Source organism: Phycodurus eques, chromosome 9, assembly GCF_024500275.1.
Source record: "Phycodurus eques isolate BA_2022a chromosome 9, UOR_Pequ_1.1, whole genome shotgun sequence".
Taxonomy (NCBI): Eukaryota; Metazoa; Chordata; class Actinopteri; order Syngnathiformes; family Syngnathidae; genus Phycodurus; species Phycodurus eques.
The window spans coordinates 22,107,016-22,130,220 of record NC_084533.1 but is presented as its reverse complement, the minus strand read 5'-3'; the positions used below and the strand labels follow the sequence as shown (position 1 = coordinate 22,130,220).

Sequence of the window (23,205 nt, the reverse complement as noted above, 5' to 3'; positions counted from 1 at the left end):
AAGTACAGCAGTGCAAGCTCAGGTTTTGTGATCAATACGTTCTAGAAAGTCTGACTAAAACTGAATCATACAAAATCCAAAGCAGTATTTCCCATAGTAAATATAATGAATATGTTCCAGACACCCAAGCATATTACCAAAAAAGTATATTTTATAGGGCAATGATTTTTGCACTGTGGTACGAGTATCACTAGTGGTACATGAACTTTCTGTAATGTTACGCAAAAGAATCACTGAATTAAATGCAATTAAAATTTACATTTAAGACATGAATACACTGTACAATCAAAGAGAATGAAGCTTGTCGCTACACAGTGAGCTTGTTGAAACTTTTTTTTTTTAATACAGTAGTTTATGATTTATGTGCAGTACACTTTTCCACTTCTCAAGTACAATACAGGTTTTAAAGTACAGTTCAGTTGTATTTAACTTTAGTGCAATAAATGTGCTTTTTAGGACTAAAACCTCAGCCTCCATATTTTAAAGTTGGTCATTGTGGTGATACTTGGAAAATAAATATATAAATATATTATTTAATATTATAAAATATTTTTTGAGGTGGTTCATGGTGTAAAAAGTTTGGGAACCTTTATATAACAGTGTGAATTTAATAAGATGACTTATGAAGCGGATAAATGAACATTAACATCACTTTCATCTTTATTGAAGGCTTGATGGTCAAGGAGGGGAGCGAGGGCAGCCATTTTCTGAGCTCTTAATAAAGAGCTAAAGAATTGTATGATTTTTCTCAGCTTTTCAAATAGCTGGCACTCAGAACTTTCTGTCATATTGTGTAAATAGGGTTCAACAGATGACAAGGCGTATTCCACAATGCAAGCTTTTGATAACAACTCGCGGCAACACTCAGACAACATCTGCGTAACACTTCCTGTCAAAAGTCAGGCCTTCAAACTAAAAGCCTTAGACATTATAGAATTTTTTTTTGTAATAATTATTTTAATTTTCTTGGTATATTAAATATATTGACCTAGAAGTGACATCATGGACTCAGCGGAAATGCCAAATTTATACACATCATTTTTGTGCAAATTGTTCTCATATCTATGCAATTTTTCAATATTCACAGAAACAATTAATTAAAAATAAAAACTAATTAAACACAAAGCAGCTCACATTGACCCATGAACATTTTTGGTGTACCACAAACACAAAAATAAGGGGGGTGATTAAAGTTCAATGATAAATTAGAAAATTAATTTAAAAAATTATAATAAAAAAGGAAATTGTGCCTATTTAACAAATATAAATATATTTTATTTCTATATATTTATCTTTTTTTTTTTGTTAAACCATCTCTGAATGGCCTGGCCCATCTGTCAACACCAACACACTTTTTAACACCAAACGTGGCCGTAGAGTGGAAAAATTTGCCCACCTCTGGTGTAGTGCAACAAGGAGTACATGTTGAACAACATATGTGCAATATAATAGAAAATAATTGCCCTACACTAAATTCTGAATAGGCGGCATACATTACGGACATGAAAATCAATCTGCCCCCCGGTGTGCTTATTCTTCCTTTATTGAGGTGTTGCTCTTTGCTCTATCCAGACGATCCAGGATTTTGCTGTAGAGATTGGACATCTGTGGACATAGTTGGGAATGAGCATTAATTATATGTATTAATCACATAATTGCATTCTGCAGTCATATTTGAGCATGAGTGCAAATTGCCACGTAAGAATATGATAATGTAAACAGAGTACAAGGCGCTGCTATTTGCGTTTAAATCTTGGCCTTGGGTAGAGAGAGACCAATTAGCGGGCAGGCCGATTATTGGCGCCGATATTCGGCATTTTGATGACTATCAGCATCTGCCTTTTTTTTTTAAGTCCCACAGCCGATTAAGAGATCTATTTAAAACTGGGTCAACTACAGGGAACTATTTTTGTATTTGTTTATTCATAATTTCAGTTCACTTTACAAGAGATGCATGCGCCCTAACCTGGAAACTCCTTATACTTTTTTTTTGTTCGTTTAACCTTAAAACCAAGATATATCTGAAAGATAAAAATTTCTGTTATATTGCAATTTTATTAAGCTTTATTTACTGTAGAAAACTTTCAGGAGCTATTTATTTAAGTTGCTGACCTTCACTGCACTTTTTGTTCGACTTTTCAAACAATGATGTCTCTAAAAACATTTTAAACATGTAAAAATGAAAAGCTGTTTTTAAAAACATTAAAGGCATTTAAATAAAGTGTTGGAGTTTGTATTTCTCAATAGTTTTTCCTACAATAGCGGCTCCAAATATCGGTTATCGGTCTCCTTGACTACTAATAATTGGTATCGGACTTGAAAAAAACATGCCTTGGGTGCGCTGCCCCTACCTGCGTCTTGTAGCTTTCTTGCAGGGGTCCCAGGTGGCGCACGAAGCTCATGGCGAGGCTGCACCACTTCTCCGCCTCCACGTAGCGCGCCAGGCTGTACAGCAGGATGCCCGTGTTCCAGGCACGGGTCAGCAGCCACAGGATCTGCATCTCCGGGAGGCTGTCCGGCTACAGGAAAGATCCAGAAAAGGGCCAGATGGGGGAAGATTTGTACCTTTACTAAAGCTCGTTGGAACTCCTCTCAAAAGGCCCCCGGCGGCAGTTCGTGTTCACAGAATTCCTGCGGGTTCTTAGAGTACCGGCTCGTGAAATGAAAAGGGGGGAAATGTACAATCCCGGCGATAATTTGCATCCTCTTTCAGGCCTTCCAATTGGCAGGAAGTGGGGGTGGTGAATGGAAGCATCTGCTAATTCAGGGGTGTCAAACTTTTTGTTTTGTTGTCATCGGGGTTGGTTTATAACCGTGAAACCACACGAATGTATAATCACTCGAGGTGTAATAATATGCCAAAAATCACAGTTCTGTACATACCTTGGTTTTTAGATCATGTTTCGGTTTACGTTGGGTTCAGTAAGGGAAGAAAATGCAAATGAAGTTTTGCAAATTTAACGACATTTAAACTGAAACATCAACAGCTTGATCAGTGCGGTTGAATACTGGTTAAAATGTATGTCTCACAACTCTGAGGTTCGGGGTTTGAATCTCAGCTACGGCCTTCCTATGTGGCGATTGATGCTTGTGTGAATCTTTCCTCCCCACATAAAAAAAAGGTGACCATAGGTGTTGAATGGACTGTTACCACGTCTATGACATTTTGCATTATACTGTATGTTAGTATTAGGCTATCAGATTTTGGTTAGATTCAATTATATGGTTTGGGCAGAGGTGGGAGTAAGTCACATATGTAAAAGTCACAAGCAAGTCTCAAGTGAAAACCTTCAAGTATAAACAAAAGCCAAGGCTGGCAAAACACTGTACAGTATTTACAGTGGATATAAAAAGTCTACACACCCCTGTTAAAATGCCAGATTTTTGTGATGTAAAAAAAAATATCCATCCATCCATTTTCTGTACCGCTTATGCTCTCTCTCTCTCTCTCTCTCTCTTTATATATATATATATATATATATATATATATAGATATATAATAAATATTTTCACAACTTTTTAAAACTTTAATGTGACACATAACCTGTAAAACTCATTTGAAAAAAAATGGAATTAAGTAATGAGAAAACAACAGGGATAATGTTGTTGCTTAAATGTGCACATGCTCTCATAATTATCAGAGCCGACACAACAGATGACCCTAAATTACACTGAGGCGTAGCGACTCACAATGTGTACTGTATTTACTAATGGTGGAACGCACTTTGGTCAACGACTTTTTTTATCACCATGATCCTAATGCAAAGTGATCCGATACAGAAGACCTATAATCCACCTGGAATCTTCTCGACTCTTTTCGTCAGGCCCGGAAATGTCTCCACACCATTTCTTTTATTTTATTTTTTTTTTCATATCCACAACTGACCACTAGCAACACCACTTCACTTCTTCTGCATTTATCAGTTGGCATAAAATTTTAGGCGCTGCTTTCTAAGGTAGAGTGGACAAATGAGTGAAAAAAAAGAAGAGTTTTACTTGCCTGTGAACCGAAACGAAAGGTTTGGACAGTTATCATAAACTGTTCCACTCCTAGCTACGTTACTTAGCTGTACTAAAACGTCCCCAATCACATCATTCTTATATTTAATTTTATTATCTTTGGCGCTCCTTTCATCATCGTTCATGCAGGTGGCGATTTCACACTGGCAAGCGCACAACAATGCAGACTGTGTTGCCACGTTGGCGCGAATGACCCCCCAAAATTTTTCTTTCTTTCAATAAAAGGCAAACGATCTTAATTAAAATGCAGATTTCCAACTCTAAACGAGATGACTTTTCAAGTCATGTAGCTCAAGTCAGTCAAGCCAAGTCGCTTGGCTACCAAGTTTAATGTCAAGTATTTGGCATGCAAGTCGCAAGTCATAAAACTGGCAACTCGAGTCGACTTGAGTCAAGTAATTTGAGTCGAGTCCCCGCATCTCTGGGTTTCGGTGATCATTTTTGTGTTTAAATATACAATGTTTACTTCTTTTGTCTTACGTTCAGTTTTACAGTAAACTTCATCTAAGAGCGACAAATAAATACAGTGGCGCCTTGAGATACGAGTGACCCGACATGAGTCTTTCAAGATACGAGTCGTCGTTTGGCTGTTTTTTTGACAATAAATACTGAAAACGAGTGCTGTATGGTGGCTGTGAGAGGCTTCCAGCTGTTTATTGCCGATCCCACTTGAAGTTCTCTTTTAAACTGAACATAAAAGTTTAAGTTTATTTTAAAAAGTTTCAGCGTGTCGAGGAAGGCTACAACTATTTAAATGTCTGCACAGGTGCTGACGGCGGCGGTGGCGGCGCGCTGACTCACAGCAGCGGCGATGACGGCCAGCGCCTCGTCATAGTAGTCCCACGCCTCGTGCAGCAGGTGCGCCTCCATGTGGGACGCGCCGTTGGGCAGGGAGAGCTTGATGAGGCTGTGGATGCACTTGCTGAGAAGGAGAACAACAGTGAGGGATGCTGATTCACGGCGTGCATTGGGCGCTCGAAGCGGCGGCCGTGCCTGTACTGCACCAGGTCCACCTGTGGTTGTTTCTTGTGCACGGACAGCGCCACCCTCAGGGCCTTCTTGCTTAGCAGAGGGAAATGAGCTGGAGGCTCTGTGGCTAATCCTGCAGGTGGCAAGACACTGTCCTGTGAGTTTAAATGACAACGACAAGGCTTCTTTGTAGGGTTGGGCAATTAATCCAATCATTTGAGGGGTTTTGTCAGATCTTTTTTTTCAAAGCACGTGCTTGCTGACATGCACTAATTCCACTAAAAACATATTCTACATATTGGAAATGTTTCGACAAGCGTTTGACACAAGGTAGCCGCAATTTCGTGGCCATGTATATGAAGCCTGCTGAACTATCAAAGCTCCCTTGTACGGCAAATTTTGGCTTCCAACACAAAGTTGTCCAGAAATCAATGTAACTCAATAGGTGACAGAAACCTTGACTCTTTGGTAGAAAAATGCCCGTATGTTTCTTCTTCGTTGAGACGAAAATGTGACATTTAAACAGTTACAGGACATTTTCAGATTTTTCAATGGCTCTGAGATCTACATATTTACGTCAATTAATGGAGCCTAGTGTTCAAAGCAAACATAGTGAAGCATAATTTTGCTGTTAAGCTGCACACAAATTGAACAAGTTGCCAACAGAAGTGAAGTTACCCCCATGTGTGAATGTTTTTAAGTACAGGTTTAAAACTTTTGTTTTTAATGCTTACGATTCAAGCTATTTTAAAGCATTTTAATGTCATTTTCTTTTTCTTGCACGGTATGTTCTTTTAGTAATTTTAGTAAGTTGTCTTTTATTTCTTATTTTACTTCTTTCAAATGTCTTTTGCTATTTGTTTTTAAATGCTTTTAATCAGATAAAGCACATTGAGTTACCTTTGTGTATGAAATGCAAATATAAATAAAGCTTCCTTGCCTTTCATTGCTGTATATTTTCAATGTTAATTTATAAAGGATCGTATTTACATACATGTTTCATTTTCATCTTATCAATTATTTCTGTTTGGTATCAGGAGAAAGAAAGGAGAAAAAAACTCATTTAAATAATATAATTGTTGTTAAGCTTTTTCTATTACCAAAGAGAGGGAAAAATCAACAAAAAATTTGAAATCAGATTTTTGCAGTGGAAAACTTGAAATTGCCCGTAGGTGTGAATGTGAGCGCAAATAGTTGTTTCTATGTGCCCTGCGATTGGCTGGAGACCGGTTCAGGGTGTACCCCGCCTCCCGCCCGAAGATTGCTGGGATAGGCTCCAGCAGCCCGCGACCCTAGTGAGGAGAAGCGGCTCAGAAAATGGATGGATGGATGGATCGCCCAGCCCTACTTCTTTGTTGTTGTGTTTTTTTTTGGTTTTGTTTTTACCAGCGATGGTCTCCAGCACTTTGGCCTCCACGTTGTCCTGCTCCAGGATGGACTCCAGCACGCTCGTCACCTTGGGGTCGTTGAGTTGGGCGCGTGCCGCAAACTCGTAGAGCAGCAGCAGCGTGTCTGTTGGGTCCTTCGGGAAGCTTCCTGTGCATGTAGAAATTCAGTGTGTTCACTTAGTGGTGACGACCAGTCCCAACTAAGATGACTTGAATGGTACCTGTTGCCTTTAGGGTTTTCCACAACTCTGCACATAACGCAATGTGCTCCAGAGCCTGACTGAGATCCTTTGTCTGGAAAACACGTGGAAACACACCAAAGGCCCATCACAACTATTCAGCCTTCAATTCCTACCCGCGTTTGTATAAGGGTGCTTGGTTTACAACAGTTCCGCTCCTGCTGTGGCGACGTGAACATCAGGTCGGAACATGCTGTTGTAGTCTATCACTAACCTAAGCTAATGCAGTAGTAAAGACACCATTACCGTACATATTTCTATGAAATATAAAACAATCCGATGAAAAACAGTATATCTTTCAACTATGTTTCTACAGTGCTTGAGTGGCCTGAAAGGCGCCTATAAATAATTTATTAATAACTATTACTATACTATACTATACTATAATTGTATAAGCTCGACCGTGTGCTTAATAAAGCGTGTGTTAAGACTTGGGGGACGATGGAACAAGATGGCAATTCTTCACTTCCTCAGCTGGAAGAGCGGGTCGTCTAGTGACCGAAGGCTTGCCAGTTCGAATCCCGGCTTCGACTGTATGGTGTTGAAGACACTGAACCCCAAATTGTTCCCCGTGGGCCTGGCAACGGCTTGGATGGCAGCAGCTGCCCATTAGTGTATGAATGTGTGCGCGAATGGGTGAATGTGAGGCTTTTTAAAGTGCTTTGAGCACCGTATGGTGTCGACAAGACTGGTCACAGTGGCCGAAAACATGTACTTCAGCCTTTTACCGACTCAGTTTGTGGTCAAAGATTCTCTCACAGAGCCAGTTCGTCAATAGACACAAGAACTCTTAATAGGGAGAAAGCTTTTATTTGCTCTGTGTGGTAAACGATTCATACAAGAACACACACTGGAGAAAAACCCTTTTCCTGCTCAGTTTGTGGTCGGATTCTCTTGTGGGGATCAGGCAAAGACACACAAGTGTGCTGGGGGGAATAGCACTACTTTGCAACCCTAACCCTGTTTTAAAATCCTAATTTGAAACCCTTAAACACTATTTAAAACCTAATTTGAAACCCTAAACCAAGTTTGGATCCCTGATTTGAAACCCAAAATCTATCTTTAAACCCAAATTAGAAACCCTAACCCTGTTTTTGAAACCCTACATTGAGAGCCTAACCCATTTTTGAAACCCTAATTTGAAACCCTAACCTTGCTGTGAAACCCTAATTTGAAGCCCTAACCCAGTTTTGAAACCTTACTTTGAAACCCTAACGCGGCTTTGAAACACTAATTGAAACCAATTCTGAAACTTTACTTTGAAATATTAATGCCATTTTGAAACCCTATTTTGAAACCCTGACCCTATTTTGAAATGCTCACTCTATTTTGAAACCTTACTTTGAAACCCTAGTGTGGTTTTGAAACCCTAATTTTAAACACTAACCCTATTTTGAAACCTTACTTTGAAACCCTAACCGTTTTGAAACCCTGCTTTGAAACCCTAACTCTGTTTTGAAAGCCTAATTTGAAACCGTAACCCTGTTTTGAAACCCTACTTTGAAACCCTAACTCCGTTTTTAAACCTTACTTTGAAACCCTAATGCCATTTTGAAACCCTACTTTGAAACCCTAATCCTGTTTTGAAACCCTACTTCGAAACCCTACTTTGGAACCCTAACTCCGTTTTGAAACCTTCCTTTGAAACCCTAATGCCATTTTGAAACCCTACTTTGAAACCCTAATCCTGTTTTGAAACCCTACTTTGAAACCCTAACCCTATTTTGAAACGCAACTTTGAAACCGTAACCCAGTTTTGAAACCCTCATTTCAAAGTCTAATTTGAAACCCTAACCCTGTTTTGAAACCTTACTTTGAAACCCTAACCCCGCTTTGAAACCTTACTTTGAAACCCTAATGCCGTTTCAAAACCTACTTTGAAACCCTAAAACCGTTTAGAAACCCTAATTTGAAACCCTAACCCTATTTTGAAACCCTGCTTTGAAAGCCTAACCCCATTTTGAAACCCTAATTTGAAACCCTAACCCTATTTTGAACCCTTACTTTGAAACCCTAACCCTGTTTTGAAACCCTGCTTTGAAACCCTAACCCTGTTTTGAAAGCCTAATTTGAAACCGTAACCCTGTTTTGAAACCCTACTTTGAAACCATAACCCTATTTTGGAACCCTGCTTTGAAAGCCTAACCCCGTTTTGAAACCCTAACCCTATTTTGAAACCCTGCTTTGGAACCCTAACCCTGTTTTGAAACCTTACTTTGAAACCCTAACCGTTTTGTAACTCTACTTTGAAACCCTGACCCCGCTTTGAAACCCTACTTTGAAACCCTAACCCTATTTTGAAACGCAACTTTGAAACCCTAACCCAGTTTTGAAACCCTCATTTCAAAGTCTAATTTGGAACCCTAACCCTGTTTTGAAACCTTACTTTGAAACCCTAACCCCGCTTTGAAACCTTACTTTGAAACCCTAATGCCGTTTCAAAACCTACTTTGAAACCCTAAAACCGTTTAGAAACCCTATTTTGAAACACTGCTTTGAAAGCCTAACCCCATTTTGAAACCTTACTTTGAAACCCATAACGCCGTTTTGAAACCCTAGTTCGAAACCCTAAACTCTTTTTGAAACCCTAACCCTGTTTTTAAACCCTACTATGGACCCCAAACCTTATTTTGAAACCCTACATTGGAACGCTAACCGTTCAGAAAGCGGAATTTGAAACCCTAACCCTGTTTTTAAACCCTAGCCCTCGTCTAGGGTTATTTTTTCACTCATTGAGCATTCTGCGCTGTGCTCTTGCAATATCTTTACAGGATTGCCACTCCTGGGAAGAGAAGCGCTGAACCATTTATACACAATTTATCTAACCGTGGACTGATGAATAATATCAAGACTTTTATAGATACGTCTGTAACCTTTTTCAGGTATATACAAGTCAACAATTCTTCATCATAGGTCTTCTGAGAGCTCTATTGTGCGAGGCATGGTACACATCAGGCAATGTTTGACAAGAGCCAATTCTAAACTAGTGTGTTTTCTCGTGGCCAGAGCAGCTTTAGCCACACCTCAATTTTTGACTTTTTGATTCGACTCCCAGTTGGCTCACACTTAATTAGCTCCTGGAGAATCTGTAATCGAGAGGTTCACTATAATAGTTCATCTGGGTTGAGGGACTGGGTGGCATACACACACGGTCGACTGAAGGAGAGGATCGGCAGAACTCGAGAGCAGCGGCCACGGCCATGAGCAGACACGTCTTCTGGGCCATAAGAATGGTGCGATCAGGACGACACATCTGGGACAGCTGGACAAAAGCACATCACAATTTTGTTAAGTTATTATACAGTGACACAATGTAGAAGACCTCAAATGTTCAGTTTTGATTAACACTGTCAGAGAGGCGTTATTTTATTGTGGTGGTACAACCCCAATTCAAATGAAGTTGGGACATTCTGTTAAACATAAATAAAATCAGAATACAATGATTTAATGTTCAAACTGGTAAGCGTTATTGTTTTTTTGTAGACTTTACACTGATTTTATCGGCCTTATCGGTATCGGCCGATAATTAGCATTTTATGCTGAATGGCTGATCGGCTTTAATGTCATAATTCGCCCATCCGATCAATGACGTCATTGATCGGCTCCGCAAAAGACATTTACTCCGCAACGCCATCAATGAAATAGTATTTAATTAAATATAGGTTGAACATGATTTGCAAATCATTGTATTCTGTTTTTATTTATGTTTAACACAACGTCCCAACGGCGGCACGGTGGCTGACTGGTTAGAGCGTCAGCCTCACAGTTCTGAGGAGCCGGGTTCAATCTCCAGCCCCGCCTGTGTGGAGTTTGCATGTTCTTCCCGTGTCTGCGTGGGTTTTCTCCGGGCACTCCGGTTTCCTCCCACATCCCAAAAACATGCATTAATTGGAGACTCTAAATTGTCAGCATGAGTGTGAGTGCGAATGGTTGTTTGTTTCTATGTGCCCTGCGATTGGGTGGCAACAGTTCAGGGTGTACCCCGCCTCCTGCCCGATGACAGCTGGGATTGGCTCCAGCACGCCCGCGACCCTAGTGAGGAGAAGCGGCTCAGAAAATGGATGGATGGATGGACAACGTCCCAACATCATTGAAATTGGGGTTGTATGTTGAAGTGGTGTCCAACTGTATTGCTTCATATTGTATAGAGAGCTGTTTCTAATATTTAGGTTAGCTCCCCCTCTAACTAAAAGTTTAGTGTTTCCTAGCCAATGTGTATTTGGAGTGGGACTGGCAAGAGGTTTGACGACGAGGCTCTTACTGCTGTTGACTTGGCCATCTGGGTGGGAGATGAAAACTCCTATGTTACCACTTTAAAGCAGACATGGGCAAACTTTAGTGCTCAAGGGCCACATTTAAAAAAAATATATATGTATTTATTGCTTCAACCCTGTAATGTACATCTGAGGTTACCGAAGTATGTTGTAGTACAGTTTTATATCATTGCAACAATCACAATAATAAATATATTGCTAAATGAATAGCTCTCTGACAGTTTAAACCAAAACTTCTTTGTGAAGGCACAGTTACAAGTGTCCAGAGTGTGTTAGCTAGTTAAAAAAGCTATTATTATTATTATTATTATTATTATTGCAGAGCTCCCTTTGGCCCCATAGGCGCACTTACCTGGTAAGAGAGCACAAAGAAATCCCGCATTCTGTCAGGGTTCCTCTCACACAGTAGTGCTGAGTTCCAAGCTGTGATAAACATACAAAAAAAGAGAATACACGTGATTCTAAGTGTTAGCTCTGCACGTCAGATTATGATAATTGGTACCGATCTTCCTGAACCAGTTGGCTTCCTCCGTGCACTGCTCCACTGTCAAGCACAGCCACTGTGAAAGCTTCTTCAGCGCTGATGTGACAGCAAAAACATTTGTGGTTTATGATGCAATGAAGACACAACCAATTATACACACTTACTTACCCATCTTTAAATAAGGCAGCAGCACATCCAGACTGTACAGAGGAGTATCAAAGCGAATTCAATAGGAGTGTTATGAAACAATATTTACTGTATGTACCTTTTCTCATCAGTGGATGTTTCTATGGTGGGGAGCATGAGTCGAACCAGGCACCTGGAAAAAGATGAATAGTTGCCACACCCCATCCCCATTTTGTGTAGGGCTGAACTAGGGCTGAATATCTTTGTACAAACACAAGCAATGAATGAATCTGTATGACAATAAACATTACAATAAACAATATCAGATTTATTATAAATAAAATTGTATCATCGAACACTACATTTAGCAACAAGACTTTACTTAACATTTTAAAAATGTTTAATCCTTATCATTTATTAATTAAACATCCACATAATACATTTTCCTTTAGGGCAGCAGGTTTGAGTTGGTTTGAGTTTTCACTTGATTGTTAGATTCCTCGCATCTCCAAAATCTCTCAATTAAAAAAGGTTTTTTAAATTAAAATCTTGCATGTGTTACCAAAAAAGGGTTTCATTCAAGTTGATATCATATCTTATATTGCTATCAAAACCCATTGCTCACCAACATCAATTGCTAATTAAATATGCTAATGTCTTTCACTGTGTCTTAACAAATAAATATAATATGTATAAACAGATCAAAGCAATGATTTGCTCTGCCTTTAATATTCTCACCAACCTGAGAGCCATGAGAACCAAAGCTTCGTCTTTGCTGGTTTCACACAAACCTTCCAGTAACTTAATGGCCATGTCCTGCTGTTTGTTCTGTCACAAGGAGCAAAACATTCTCAGTCGCCTTGAGCAAACTCATGCATTGTACACAAAGTTTCACCAGATTAGGTGGACAATCTCACGCCCTGTTTTACGTCTGTTAAAGCCAAAATTAATTTTAAAAAACGAGTAATCTCACAGTACACCACTAAACAATAATGTCGCCAAAAAAAATACTGTTAACACTGTATATTGAAACAACGATGATTCTGTCTATTACTTTGCAGTATAAATGGTAACATTTGGTTACACCGTTTTCGTGGTACACTCGTCGGTGTGAATGTGAGTGCGATGGTTGTCCGTGTCTATATGTGCCCTGCGACTGACTGGCGACCAGTTCAGGGTGTAGTCCGCCTTTCGCCCATAGTCAGCTGGGACAGGGTTCAACGCCCCGTGACCCTAACCAGGATAAGCGGTGTTGAAAATTGAGGGATGCATGGATGGATGGCTATGCAGTTTAATTGTACCTTTTATCTTATGTTCCATCGAGAGCCTTACACTCACGACATGCTGGTATTTGGTGACTCCGAGAGCTAAAAAGAAGTCAGCGGGTTCAAGAGCATTCTCTACTTGGTACTTTGAAATGCCCCACCTGTGGAAATTAGTGCGGTTAACTAGAAAATAAAAAAATCTAATTTCTACACTCTCGTATTTGGTTAAACCACACTTAATATGCAACTTTATAGAAAATGAATAATAATTTTTGGACCTATTAAGTGAAACTGGATAATTTCCAGTGCCACAACGTATGATCCGGTGGTTGGGAATCGCAGCTCTGATTAGATTCAGTACAGGAGCTGTATCAATATTACCTCATGAGAGGGGCAAAATATAAAAATACTACTGCAAACTATAGTACAAGCACAATAATAAACATGTTACATGGATATGAATACCTCTGTGGCAATGTCAATGTCCTACCTCCAAGGCGATCTGAGCGGCTAGGCAGAGGAGGTTGGAGGTGGCCTTCTCAGACACAGGCCCAGTGGCTTCGAGACCCTTAGACAGATGTGCCATCATGTTCACTGCCTTTGCAGCTAGTTCACACACAGGAAGGACTGATTAAAATATGATGACACTTACTGAATGTGAGCTGAGTGTGACAATATTTTAAATGTAGGCACCTCTCTCCACATCATTCTCATATACCGCTATCTTGTAAACACTGAAATGTGTGAAAATGCTGTCAGGATCGCAGCGCTCTGCCTCGTTAATAGCTTCTTTGGCCTGAGAAATACATAGTGAGGAGAACTCGTGTGCATGATAGGACAGTGGTACCTTGACTTACGACTTCAGACAAAGCTCGTAAATTAATTAACACGTATATCAAGTATATTTTCCCTGTTGAAATGAACTGAAATGTTCTTAATCCGTTACAGCCTTCCAAAAACAACCACATTTGTTTTTGTTACATGTTTTTAAAAATAAAAAACAGTCCTATATTGTAACATATATTAGTGGGGCATTCGTAAGTCAAGGCTGTGTAGCAGAAAGAAAATTAGCTGGTGACCTGTACCAGACATTGGGACTTGCTACCTTTTCCAGCTGCTTCAGGTGCATGAAGCAGGAACTTCTGTTTCTCTGCAGTTTGGCCAAGTTGGAGTCTATCTCTCCGGCCTTAAAGAACCTCAGAGAGTAGTTGTACCAATGCAGCGCCTCAGAGTAGTCTGTTGCCTAGGAGTACATAAATTGCAATCTTCATTTCTGTGTGGTTAATAGGACAAAGAACCATCCATCTAGCCATTTCCTCCTACATATTGCTGGAGCTACGCTGAAAACTCCAATGTCCAAATTTTGTCAGGTTCCTGTTTTTTCACAAATTGATAATATTGACAAATCCCCACATAGGTCTATTATTTTTACAAATTATTGACCAATCTTGCGTGTTGAAGATGGCCTGCTCTCTTCAACGATGCAATGTTGATGCAATGTTGAAAATGAACTAAAAATATGATTAGCCACAGTTCATTCAGGATTTAACAAGGGGGGGGGGTCTTACTTTTTCACACAGGGCTAGGTAGCTTGGAAGAGTTTTTTTTTTCCTTATTAATTAAAATTTAATTCATTTAAAAACAGCATTTTATGTTTACTTGGGTTATCTTTGTTTGGTATTTACATTTGTTTGATATCTTAAAGATTAAAGTGGGGAGACTATGCAAAATACTTCCTACCTCAACATATTGAGATGCTTTATCCCACAACATGGCATGGAGGGTTGTGAGGTCCTGCGGTGCCAGCTGTTTGCCAGTGTAATGTACTATGAGGGCACAAATCTTTACATTTGTAAATTTTTGTAAAAGCGACAAATGAAGACACGTCTGATTATGCGTAGCACCAGTGATGACGTCCTCTATCTTCTGCTTGCCCAGCAGCTCTTTGCCTCTCTTCAGCAGGAGCTCAATGTGCAGAACAAGAGCGGTTCCCAGGTCGGGTGATGACTGAAAGTGCTGACTTGCACGTTTCAAAAGCTCAAATGCCGGCACTTCTCTGGGATAATGTATGGAAAGTCGTTTGAGCATTTATTCAACATCCTTGATATCCAGCTCAAGGTCCATGTACTAATATGCTCTTCGTCCTAACTAGTAGGACAACTTTGGCATTCTAGTAGGACAACTACGTTACTGTACTAAAGAGGCAAAACTGTGCACTACTTGACCTGAACTGAACACTACTAGTACTACTGGTGAAGCAATAGATGTTAACTAGTAGAATTTTATAATGTCACTAGTACTACTAGGAGTAACAGTTGTCATCTTGTGCAATTTGCCTCACTAGTAACATGTACAGTAGTTTTCTACTAGTATGCAAAGTTGTCCTGCTAGTGTGGACAAAGAGCGTACTAGTACATGAACCGTGAGCTGGATATCAATGATATCAAATCAATTTTAAACGGTTTCATGGAAAGCTGTTTGCATTCATTCGATATCCATGATAAGGAGCCAGTAGTGTTTTACACATGCCGACTATTTGGCCCTAGTAGTGTCACAACTGTAGCACAATAGTTTATTAGTAAGGTTGAATTGCAGAGTAGTGGGCCCAAAGAACTACTAGTAAAACACTTGTTCTATTAGTGCACCTAAGTACCTGTAAGCATGCGTACATGGCACATTAGGATGGATACCAAGGATATCGAATAAATGTTCAAGCAGGTTTCCATAAGAATCCAAACAGGCAGCATTCAGAACACCACATGTATGTTTTCCTACGAAATGTGTTTACCTGTCTTCAGACATGAGAAGCTTCACTGTACTCAGACAAACGTCAAGGGAAACCTGAGATTTCAGCATCTCATCCAGACCTGCGAACACATTAAAGTCTGCTTTCCAGCTGCAGTGGAACCTCGATAGAACGGACTAATAGGGGCTAGGGGGTCATCCAATATAGCCGATTGACCGTTACATTGAAGCACTTTTTCTTTTCTTTTTTTTTGGATACACTGTTCAGTCCCGACGGTCCGTTTTATCCAATATTCGTTACAGTATATCAGAGTCCATTTTATCGAGGTTCCAGTGCAATTAAATCTCAGGGGAGAATGTTTTTTCAATGTAAAAAGCAAAACATTTCAGAGAATCATACTGTAATCATGGACTATATTATTATTGTCTATTAACTAACCTGCTCTGATGCTTTCATCAGAGGCCCCACATATCAGGAGTATTCTGAACTTCAAGTACAGCCCAGTGGCGCTCACACATTTCTGACAAAATTGGCACAGTGTTGCAGGTTATAGGACAGATCTGTTTTGTTGATTTTCAGATGATTTAATTGTCTTTATGACTTGAGACTGTGAGCATGAGGCTTCATTTTCATATCTCACCTTGTTGGCCATGTCAACAGCACTAAGGGCCTCTTTGTGAAACCTCTTAGAATCCCACTCGAAATAAGCAGTGGCCAGGAGACGCAAAACCTTTGCCTGAGTTTTATCAAGAAGAGATTTAAAATTAGTTATTTCTCGTTTGTATATATTGTGCTGTCGGGCAGAAACCTTCCAAATCCAAATATGGTCATTTTTTCAGATGTTTTTCACAAATAGATACAACAGTATTGGTCTGACCCCTCCTAGGCTGTTATTTCTATGCATGATTAACTAATTGAAGTGTTGAAAATAGCTGTAGAACAAATCTCTCAATTCTCTTGAACCCTCAACTGTCTGAAAAGTCCCTCTCCCCTCGCTGTGCGGGAACCGTGCAGCATTATGATACCTCAAGCTCTGGATGTTTGTTAGACAATAACGAGTCAAAATAGGTTAGATACATACATGAGTAAGCCTGTTTTGTTAACAATGTATTGCTGTAATGCTTCAGAGCAGAAGGAACTGCTCAGTCACGATGGTAAGGTCATTTCTGCTTATTAAACTGCTTAGTCAGCTCATCCTTTTATTTATTGCATCACTCAATGCTAAAAAACATCCTACCAGTAAGCTCAGGTTGAAAGTAAGGGATTCAAGTGGATGATTAAATTAACGAACCCTCATTACCAACTCCCTGGTTGTAAATTGGAATTGGAAAACTTGAAAGCTTTTGCATGGTCAGATTAGACATGTTTATAAATATAGACATGTTTTATTTGTCTTACAAAGTTGTATAATGTTCTATTTCATGTTCAACTTTTTGACAGAAAATAAAGATCCATCCATCCATCCATTTTACAAATTTCAATCAAAACGTTAACAGTAACAGGGAACATTTAAAATAGAAATTTTTTTTATTTGTTTTACTCGTGATATATATCGATATCGACTGATATGAAAAAAATATTTCGATAGGATTTTTGTACCCATATCGTCCAGCCCTATGTCTAAATCAATATTTTCATTTTGTTTTTATTGTTTGAAGCATTAATAACAATGAATGTAATTGCAATGCCTTGCTTTTAGTGAGGATAGTACAGTCATAGCAATCAATTCTGTTTTACAAATAATTGGGATATTACTTTCTGTTTGCGTTTTGGTTTTCAGCCTTGATTTCCTCCTTTTCGGTTTTTAGTTTCGACCAAGAATTTTAATATAGGTGCATCACTATTTTTTTGTTTGATTTCCTGTAAAGTAGTGATTTTGGAGGTACGTGGATTCTGCCTGACAGCAACGATATCAAATATTCATTCAAAATCTCTCAATGGTTTGTACAACACAGGTACAAGCATGTACAGGACTGTCATCTTACCTGGACCTTCAATTCAGGGGCATATTCCACATGAATCTTGCTGATATCATAGCTCTCCCTAAAAACAAGCACACACACACGCACACAGACACACACACACACACACACACACACACACACACACACAAATAAACCCCTAAACCCTTTTCCACGATACACTTATTTATAAAACCTTATATGTACCGTAACCAGAAGGTGCTCTCTTCAAATTGCTGATGGTGGTAAGTGTCGATTCCGAAGTTGTAGCACTTTAGGGACAAGAAGGTTGTCTGCAACAGATACAGAAACAATTAACGCGTATAATAACAAACACAGTGGAACCTCTAAATGTAACTGCCGCTTCGGTGGTACAATTAATTTAGCTGTTTTCCCCTAAATGTGTTGATTCAAATCTATTCATTTTTATTTACTTTTGATTCATTATCCTATTCAATAATTTGTCAGTTGATTGTAAATAATAAAAAAATTACTAAAACAACATCCTCATATACTTTACATTCATTTTATCATATTAAATAATTGATTAATACATTATAATACAATAATTATACATTTATAAAATTAGCAATAGTTATTTTAATAAAAATAAACACTATAATTGTTCCATTAATTTATCCACTATTTTCCTAAAATCTTTTGGTTAATGTATATGTATTCATTTTTATTTATTGATTTTATTAGGATCAATTGCTGGTGAGGTGTTGCGGGCACGCTCCACTCGGAGGAGGCCCCAGGGACGAACCACGACACACTGGAGTGACTATGTCTCCTGGTTGGCTTGGGATCCCAGGGAAGTCTGGGCTTCCCTGCTAAAGCTGCTGCCCCCGTAACCCAACCCCACATAAGCAGAAGCAGATGGATGGATGGAAAGATTAACAATTTGTTAATTGATTTACTGTAAAGAATAAAAGAACTGTATAATAAAAGATTTTACAGTCAGACATTCTTTTTAATTTTACAAATTACTTATTATTTATTAAAAAAACATAAAAAATATAATTGTTTATAAAATGTTTTATACTAACATTTGATTTTTTTTTAATCGACATCTTAATCATCTTACTATGGCTCTCCTTTTTTTTTTCATCCACTCAAGCAGCGGGTTATCTGAAGCTCGCTCGCAACTCAAATTTTGGCTCGCAACACAAATTAAAAAATATCTACCAAATGACAGCTCAGAACTCCAAAAACTTGTAAGTTGGGTCCATTGAAAGGCAAGGTACCACTGTAGTCACTATGGCATTTAGTACTACACGATAGTCATTTTTAATGGGGGTTAAGAGATGGTTCTAGGAAAACATTCTCCCCTGTAAGGTGGTGTTTGCACCCCAAAAGTTTGAGAACACTTGAAATTCAAAGTTCGTGTAATGTACTTGCGTCGGTAGCCGCTGCAGCATATCTTTGCAACGTTGCACATGGGCCACAGCCTCTTGGTTTCTCCCTTGAATAATAGCCTGCAAGGAAGAGAGGTGGGCTGAGTTGAAAATCACTCCCGATTCATTATTAGGGAGTAGGGAATGAGTGACCAGTTCCAAACCGAACACAGCCTTGCTTTTAAAATAAAAGTGAAACAGATCTCCATCCATCCAGTTTCGCTTGCTCATTGTTTCTGACTTTACACTTTAGCTGTCTCGCGAGTCTGTCATAATAACACTTCCCCGGCTGCCAAATCTCACAAGAACAAATGTCGAAGGTGTTACCGCAGCCCACCGATTCTGCCTGAAAGGAGAGAATCCGGAGCAGGTCTTTCTCTACATCCATTTTTGATGAGTCGATGTCCAGTGTGTCGTGGCCTCTGGATGTCAGCTGGTTGTACAGAGTTTCCAGGCTCTGGAGAACATCAGAAAGTATTAGACGACATTCACTTGAGTGTTTATACTCAACCCCAGCTATAATGCAGTTCATCTTTCACGTTCCCACTAAACTCCAACTTTTTAAGTGATCCAAGTTTTATTGGATTTTAGTATACAGGAAAGCCCGACATTTCAGTGTTTAAATATAATGTTTATGTTTCTTTTGTTCTATCTGTTCCTGCTCCATGTGTTGTTTGCAAGTAGCAGTTGTTTGGAAGTTTATACAGTAATTGCCATAACATAGTAATTTCCATGAGCCTAGTGTACTAATCAGTACACAAGAAGGGCTGTGAAGCTGTGAAAATATACCGGTATGATACTTCTGAAACAATAAATATGCTCAAATTACCTTTAATTATATGATATTATTCATAATTCATTATATTCATCCATGTGACGACAGTGACATCATTGTCAACAATATGCAGCAAAACCTTATTTCTATAAATCTCTGCTAATGTTTACATTTTCCAATAATCACTCCTACAACATTCTTGGTAAATCACAATATCCCAGTTTCACTAGCCTCTAACAAGAGCTACATGACAAGTTTCCCAAAAAATAACAGTTTGTCAAAATGTGAAGTCTCGTTGGAATGGTCACTTCAAGATGAGTACCAACGTACCAATACCTTAGAAAATGGGGTGACAAATAATTTTTTTTTTGTGTTGGAAAAATTACATTTTTAGGGAAATATATGGCCTATGGAAAATCTGGTTTAAAAAATGCCTTCAAATTATAGCAAAATCCATCCATCCATCCATTTTCTGAGCCGCTTATCCTCACAAGGGTCGCAGGAGCCTATCCCAGCTATCATCGGGCAGGAGGCGGGGTACACCCTGAACTGGTTGCCAGCCAATTGCAGGGCACACATAAACAAACAACCAGTCGCACTCACATTCACACCTATGGGCAATTTAGAGGCGTCAATTAACCTACCATGCATGTTTTTGGGATGTGGGAGGAAACCGGAGTGCCCGGAGAAAACCCACGCAGGCACGGGGAGAACATGCAAACTCCACACAGGCGGGCCCGGGGATTGAACCCCGGTCCTCAAAACTGTGAGGCAGACGCTCTAACCAGTCTCTACTGTACCGCCTATAGCAAAATCATAAAACTTAATTATTTCTTAACATATCTCCTCAACGCTTTCATTTTGACTGCTACTTGAGGAAGCCCTTCTCCGATTGGCTTACAAGTTTCAGTTAAAAATTTCCACCAATAAGCTCGTATGGGCTGAAATTCCAAGGGGTTCTCCAAATCCAGTTGTAAAAATTACAGTGACGTTTCAAACGGCGTCCCTTGCCCGGGCAATGGAATAGGACCTGTACTTCAGTAAACAACTGTTTTTTTTCATGAATTTATGTCATGAAGGGTTTTCGAGGCGTTTGGTAGGTTAATTGACACCTTTAAATTGTCCGTAGGTGTAAATGTAAGTGTGAATGGTTGTTTGTTTGTATGGGTGTACCCCGCCTCCTCCTTGATGATAGCTGGGATAGGCTCCAGCACGCCCACGATCCTAGTGAGGAAAAGCGGCTCAGAAAATCGATGGATGGATGAAGTGCTATCCACGTTTTTTAGAAAATTCCAAAAAGATGGCGGCCACTTGTCACACTTCTACTAACAATGACTAATAATAGGGCTATTTTTAAAACCTGCCCGCAGGCTACTCATGTCGTCCTTTGAGGGAACCTAGCGATGGCGGGCACCGTGTTAGGAACCCATGTTATATGATAGTCTCCATTTCAATAAAACATGAACTATTAAACAAAACAAACATATTTTTGTGGTGTCTCTATATTGCAGATTTCCATCTATCATGGATGGATCTGGAGCATATCCCACGCCATAAATAGGGATTCACTGTATTATCTATTGTCACCTTGACAGCGAGCCTGAGGAAATTATCCGCAATCTGGGGATTCCTGCAGTCCAGCCAGGTCCTTCCAGTTCTACTGGCCATCTGTAAGGAACAAACACTGACAATAAGAGTTGTGAGACTTTTTTTTTTTTAATCTGTCACAGGTGCTCACCATAATCTTCTTGCGGATGGCGCCCTCTGTTAGATTAACAGGCTCACTACAGTACAGCAGACTGCAAGCAGCATGGCGTGCTACAAAAGTTGGATTCGTATGATAGGACACAGCCAGCCATGAATATGCCAATTTATATTCTTACTATACAGTCAAATATCCAAATCATCATTGTGTGCTCTTGTACCTTTAGCTTTATGACTTATACTGATGGAGTCACCCACATTCTTAGTAACAGCCCAGTTCCACAATTGGATGGCACACTCTTCAAGCTGCGACACAGAAGAATTGGAACTTAAATTCTGTCAGGTTATAGACAGTGTCCAGGTGAAAGCTGTTGACCGTCACATTTGAATCTACCTGTAGATCCACAATTTTCACATCATCCTTGAGAGCTGACACTTCAGAGAAGATCATGTCAATCACCTCGCTGGAATTTGTTTGCTGATTCTGCACAAGCTCTGCTGTGAGGCCTGCACACACAATCACAACATGAATGATTATAGATTTAAAAACGGGAAAAAAGATTTGAATTTTTTTTAATGCCAAAACGAGTCTCAGTTAGTATGTTTATCAAGGCACATTATGTTTGCTTGTGGGCAATCACTTTCATATGGACACATTGTGTACTGTATTTCTGGCTACTGACTTGACAGTGAGGGACTATAACAAGTAGTGGCATGGAGAGCTTATCTTCTCGTAACCGTGTCTCTTTTTGAGCTTTAAATTGGTCACTGGACCATGCTATTTCTTGTAACTGATAGACTGACATACTTTGTTTATCCATTGAGTGCAATTAAATTATACAGGGTGAGTTAAAAGTAACTAGACATTAAAATTTGGTGATTAAATCCATAATCCTATTACAAATTCATTGAAACTAGTGATACATATGCATTATTACATGAGAAAATGAAAGTAAATCTTCATATTTCAGAGTGTAAGCACTAGTGGCGTCCATAAATTTTCCCCAACAGCCTGGGATGGAACAAACAACGTTCTGAAGGACAAGAGGGCAGTAAGAAATAAGACAAAAAGAAAATGAGAAATAAGACAATTAGAAATCCCAATTTGTCTGTTCAAAAACAAAAACAATCGTTTTTATAGTGACTTCTGTAGTACTAAAATTTCACAAAAGCAATTTGGAATGCTTAGTTACTTTTCACCCACCCAGTAAAATTGGTAGAGTATCTTAATATCTGATCTCTGATTTCATCAGCGATAAAATGGTGTTAAATTGCCGCTAGTTATAAATTAATAATATCCTTATTTTATTTTTGGGGAAAGTATTATAAGCGTTGGCGTATGTTTGGTCTGGAGTTGTAATAAGTCAGAAAGAGTTAATTTGAGTTAGTTTCCATCAAGCTGTAGCCTCGCTTAGCTTAAGCTACGTTAGCCTTGCCGCAGTTAGCAAGCACATTAGTTCATTTGCTAGCCGTTACGTACGCAATTTATCGCCAAAACTGACTTTTAAAAGACGATATTTGGCATAAAACCGTGTTTCTGTGGGATGCTTTATATTCTTACGTGTCACAGATGAAACAAAGCGCTCCATTTTCGACGTATCGCTACCGGGACAGTTAGCAAGTAAGTTAGTTTATCCCTCTTGATTAACAGCAATCACGAGGCAAGTATGCCAAAGAGGTCCTTGAAGGTAAAAAAAAAAAAAAAAAAACATTTAAAAACACAACAAAATGTTTTTTGTTTTGTTGTTGTGTTTTTTAAAACAAACAACAAAAAAGCAATCTTTAATATGATTAAACTATTTTGACACTTTGAAGCGTGTGTTTTGACCAACCTACTTAATACAATTAATACGTACT

The 23,205-nt window shown here is 39.1% G+C and overlaps 1 protein-coding gene across 1 annotated transcript; it reads right to left on the bottom strand.

Annotated features, from left to right (window-relative positions):
• Positions 1-1,468: 1,468 nt before the first annotated feature.
• tex11 (testis expressed 11) lies at positions 1,469-22,998 on the bottom strand. The gene is made up of 29 exons (XM_061686107.1): positions 22,910-22,998; positions 21,743-21,855; positions 21,570-21,654; positions 21,383-21,462; positions 21,232-21,312; positions 19,207-19,326; positions 18,870-18,950; positions 17,680-17,765; positions 17,497-17,554; positions 16,152-16,247; positions 15,950-16,031; positions 15,554-15,632; positions 14,670-14,821; positions 14,506-14,591; positions 13,871-14,008; positions 13,459-13,561; positions 13,256-13,371; positions 12,243-12,328; positions 11,631-11,693; positions 11,543-11,574; positions 11,393-11,470; positions 11,243-11,313; positions 9,765-9,878; positions 6,599-6,671; positions 6,376-6,525; positions 5,014-5,122; positions 4,822-4,942; positions 2,352-2,519; positions 1,469-1,605 (listed from the first exon to the last, which is right to left on the bottom strand). Exons 1-29 carry the CDS (start codon positions 22,935-22,937, stop codon positions 1,531-1,533), a joined length of 2,724 nt encoding a protein of 907 aa, XP_061542091.1. The 5' UTR covers positions 22,938-22,998; the 3' UTR covers positions 1,469-1,530.
• Positions 22,999-23,205: the final 207 nt, after the last annotated feature.

Excerpts from the sequence above, each read along its gene's own strand:
- tex11 (XM_061686107.1), bottom strand. The coding sequence starts at position 22,937 with ATGGAGCGCTTTGTTTCATCTGTGACAC. Across the intron at positions 17,766-18,869 it reads TGCAGCGGCTACCGACGCAA|ACAACCTTCTTGTCCCTAAA; the intron begins GTACATTACACG and ends TATCTGTTGCAG. Across the intron at positions 6,672-9,764 it reads CCTCTCCTTCAGTCGACCGT|ACAAAGGATCTCAGTCAGGC; the intron begins GTGTGTATGCCA and ends CGTGTTTTCCAG.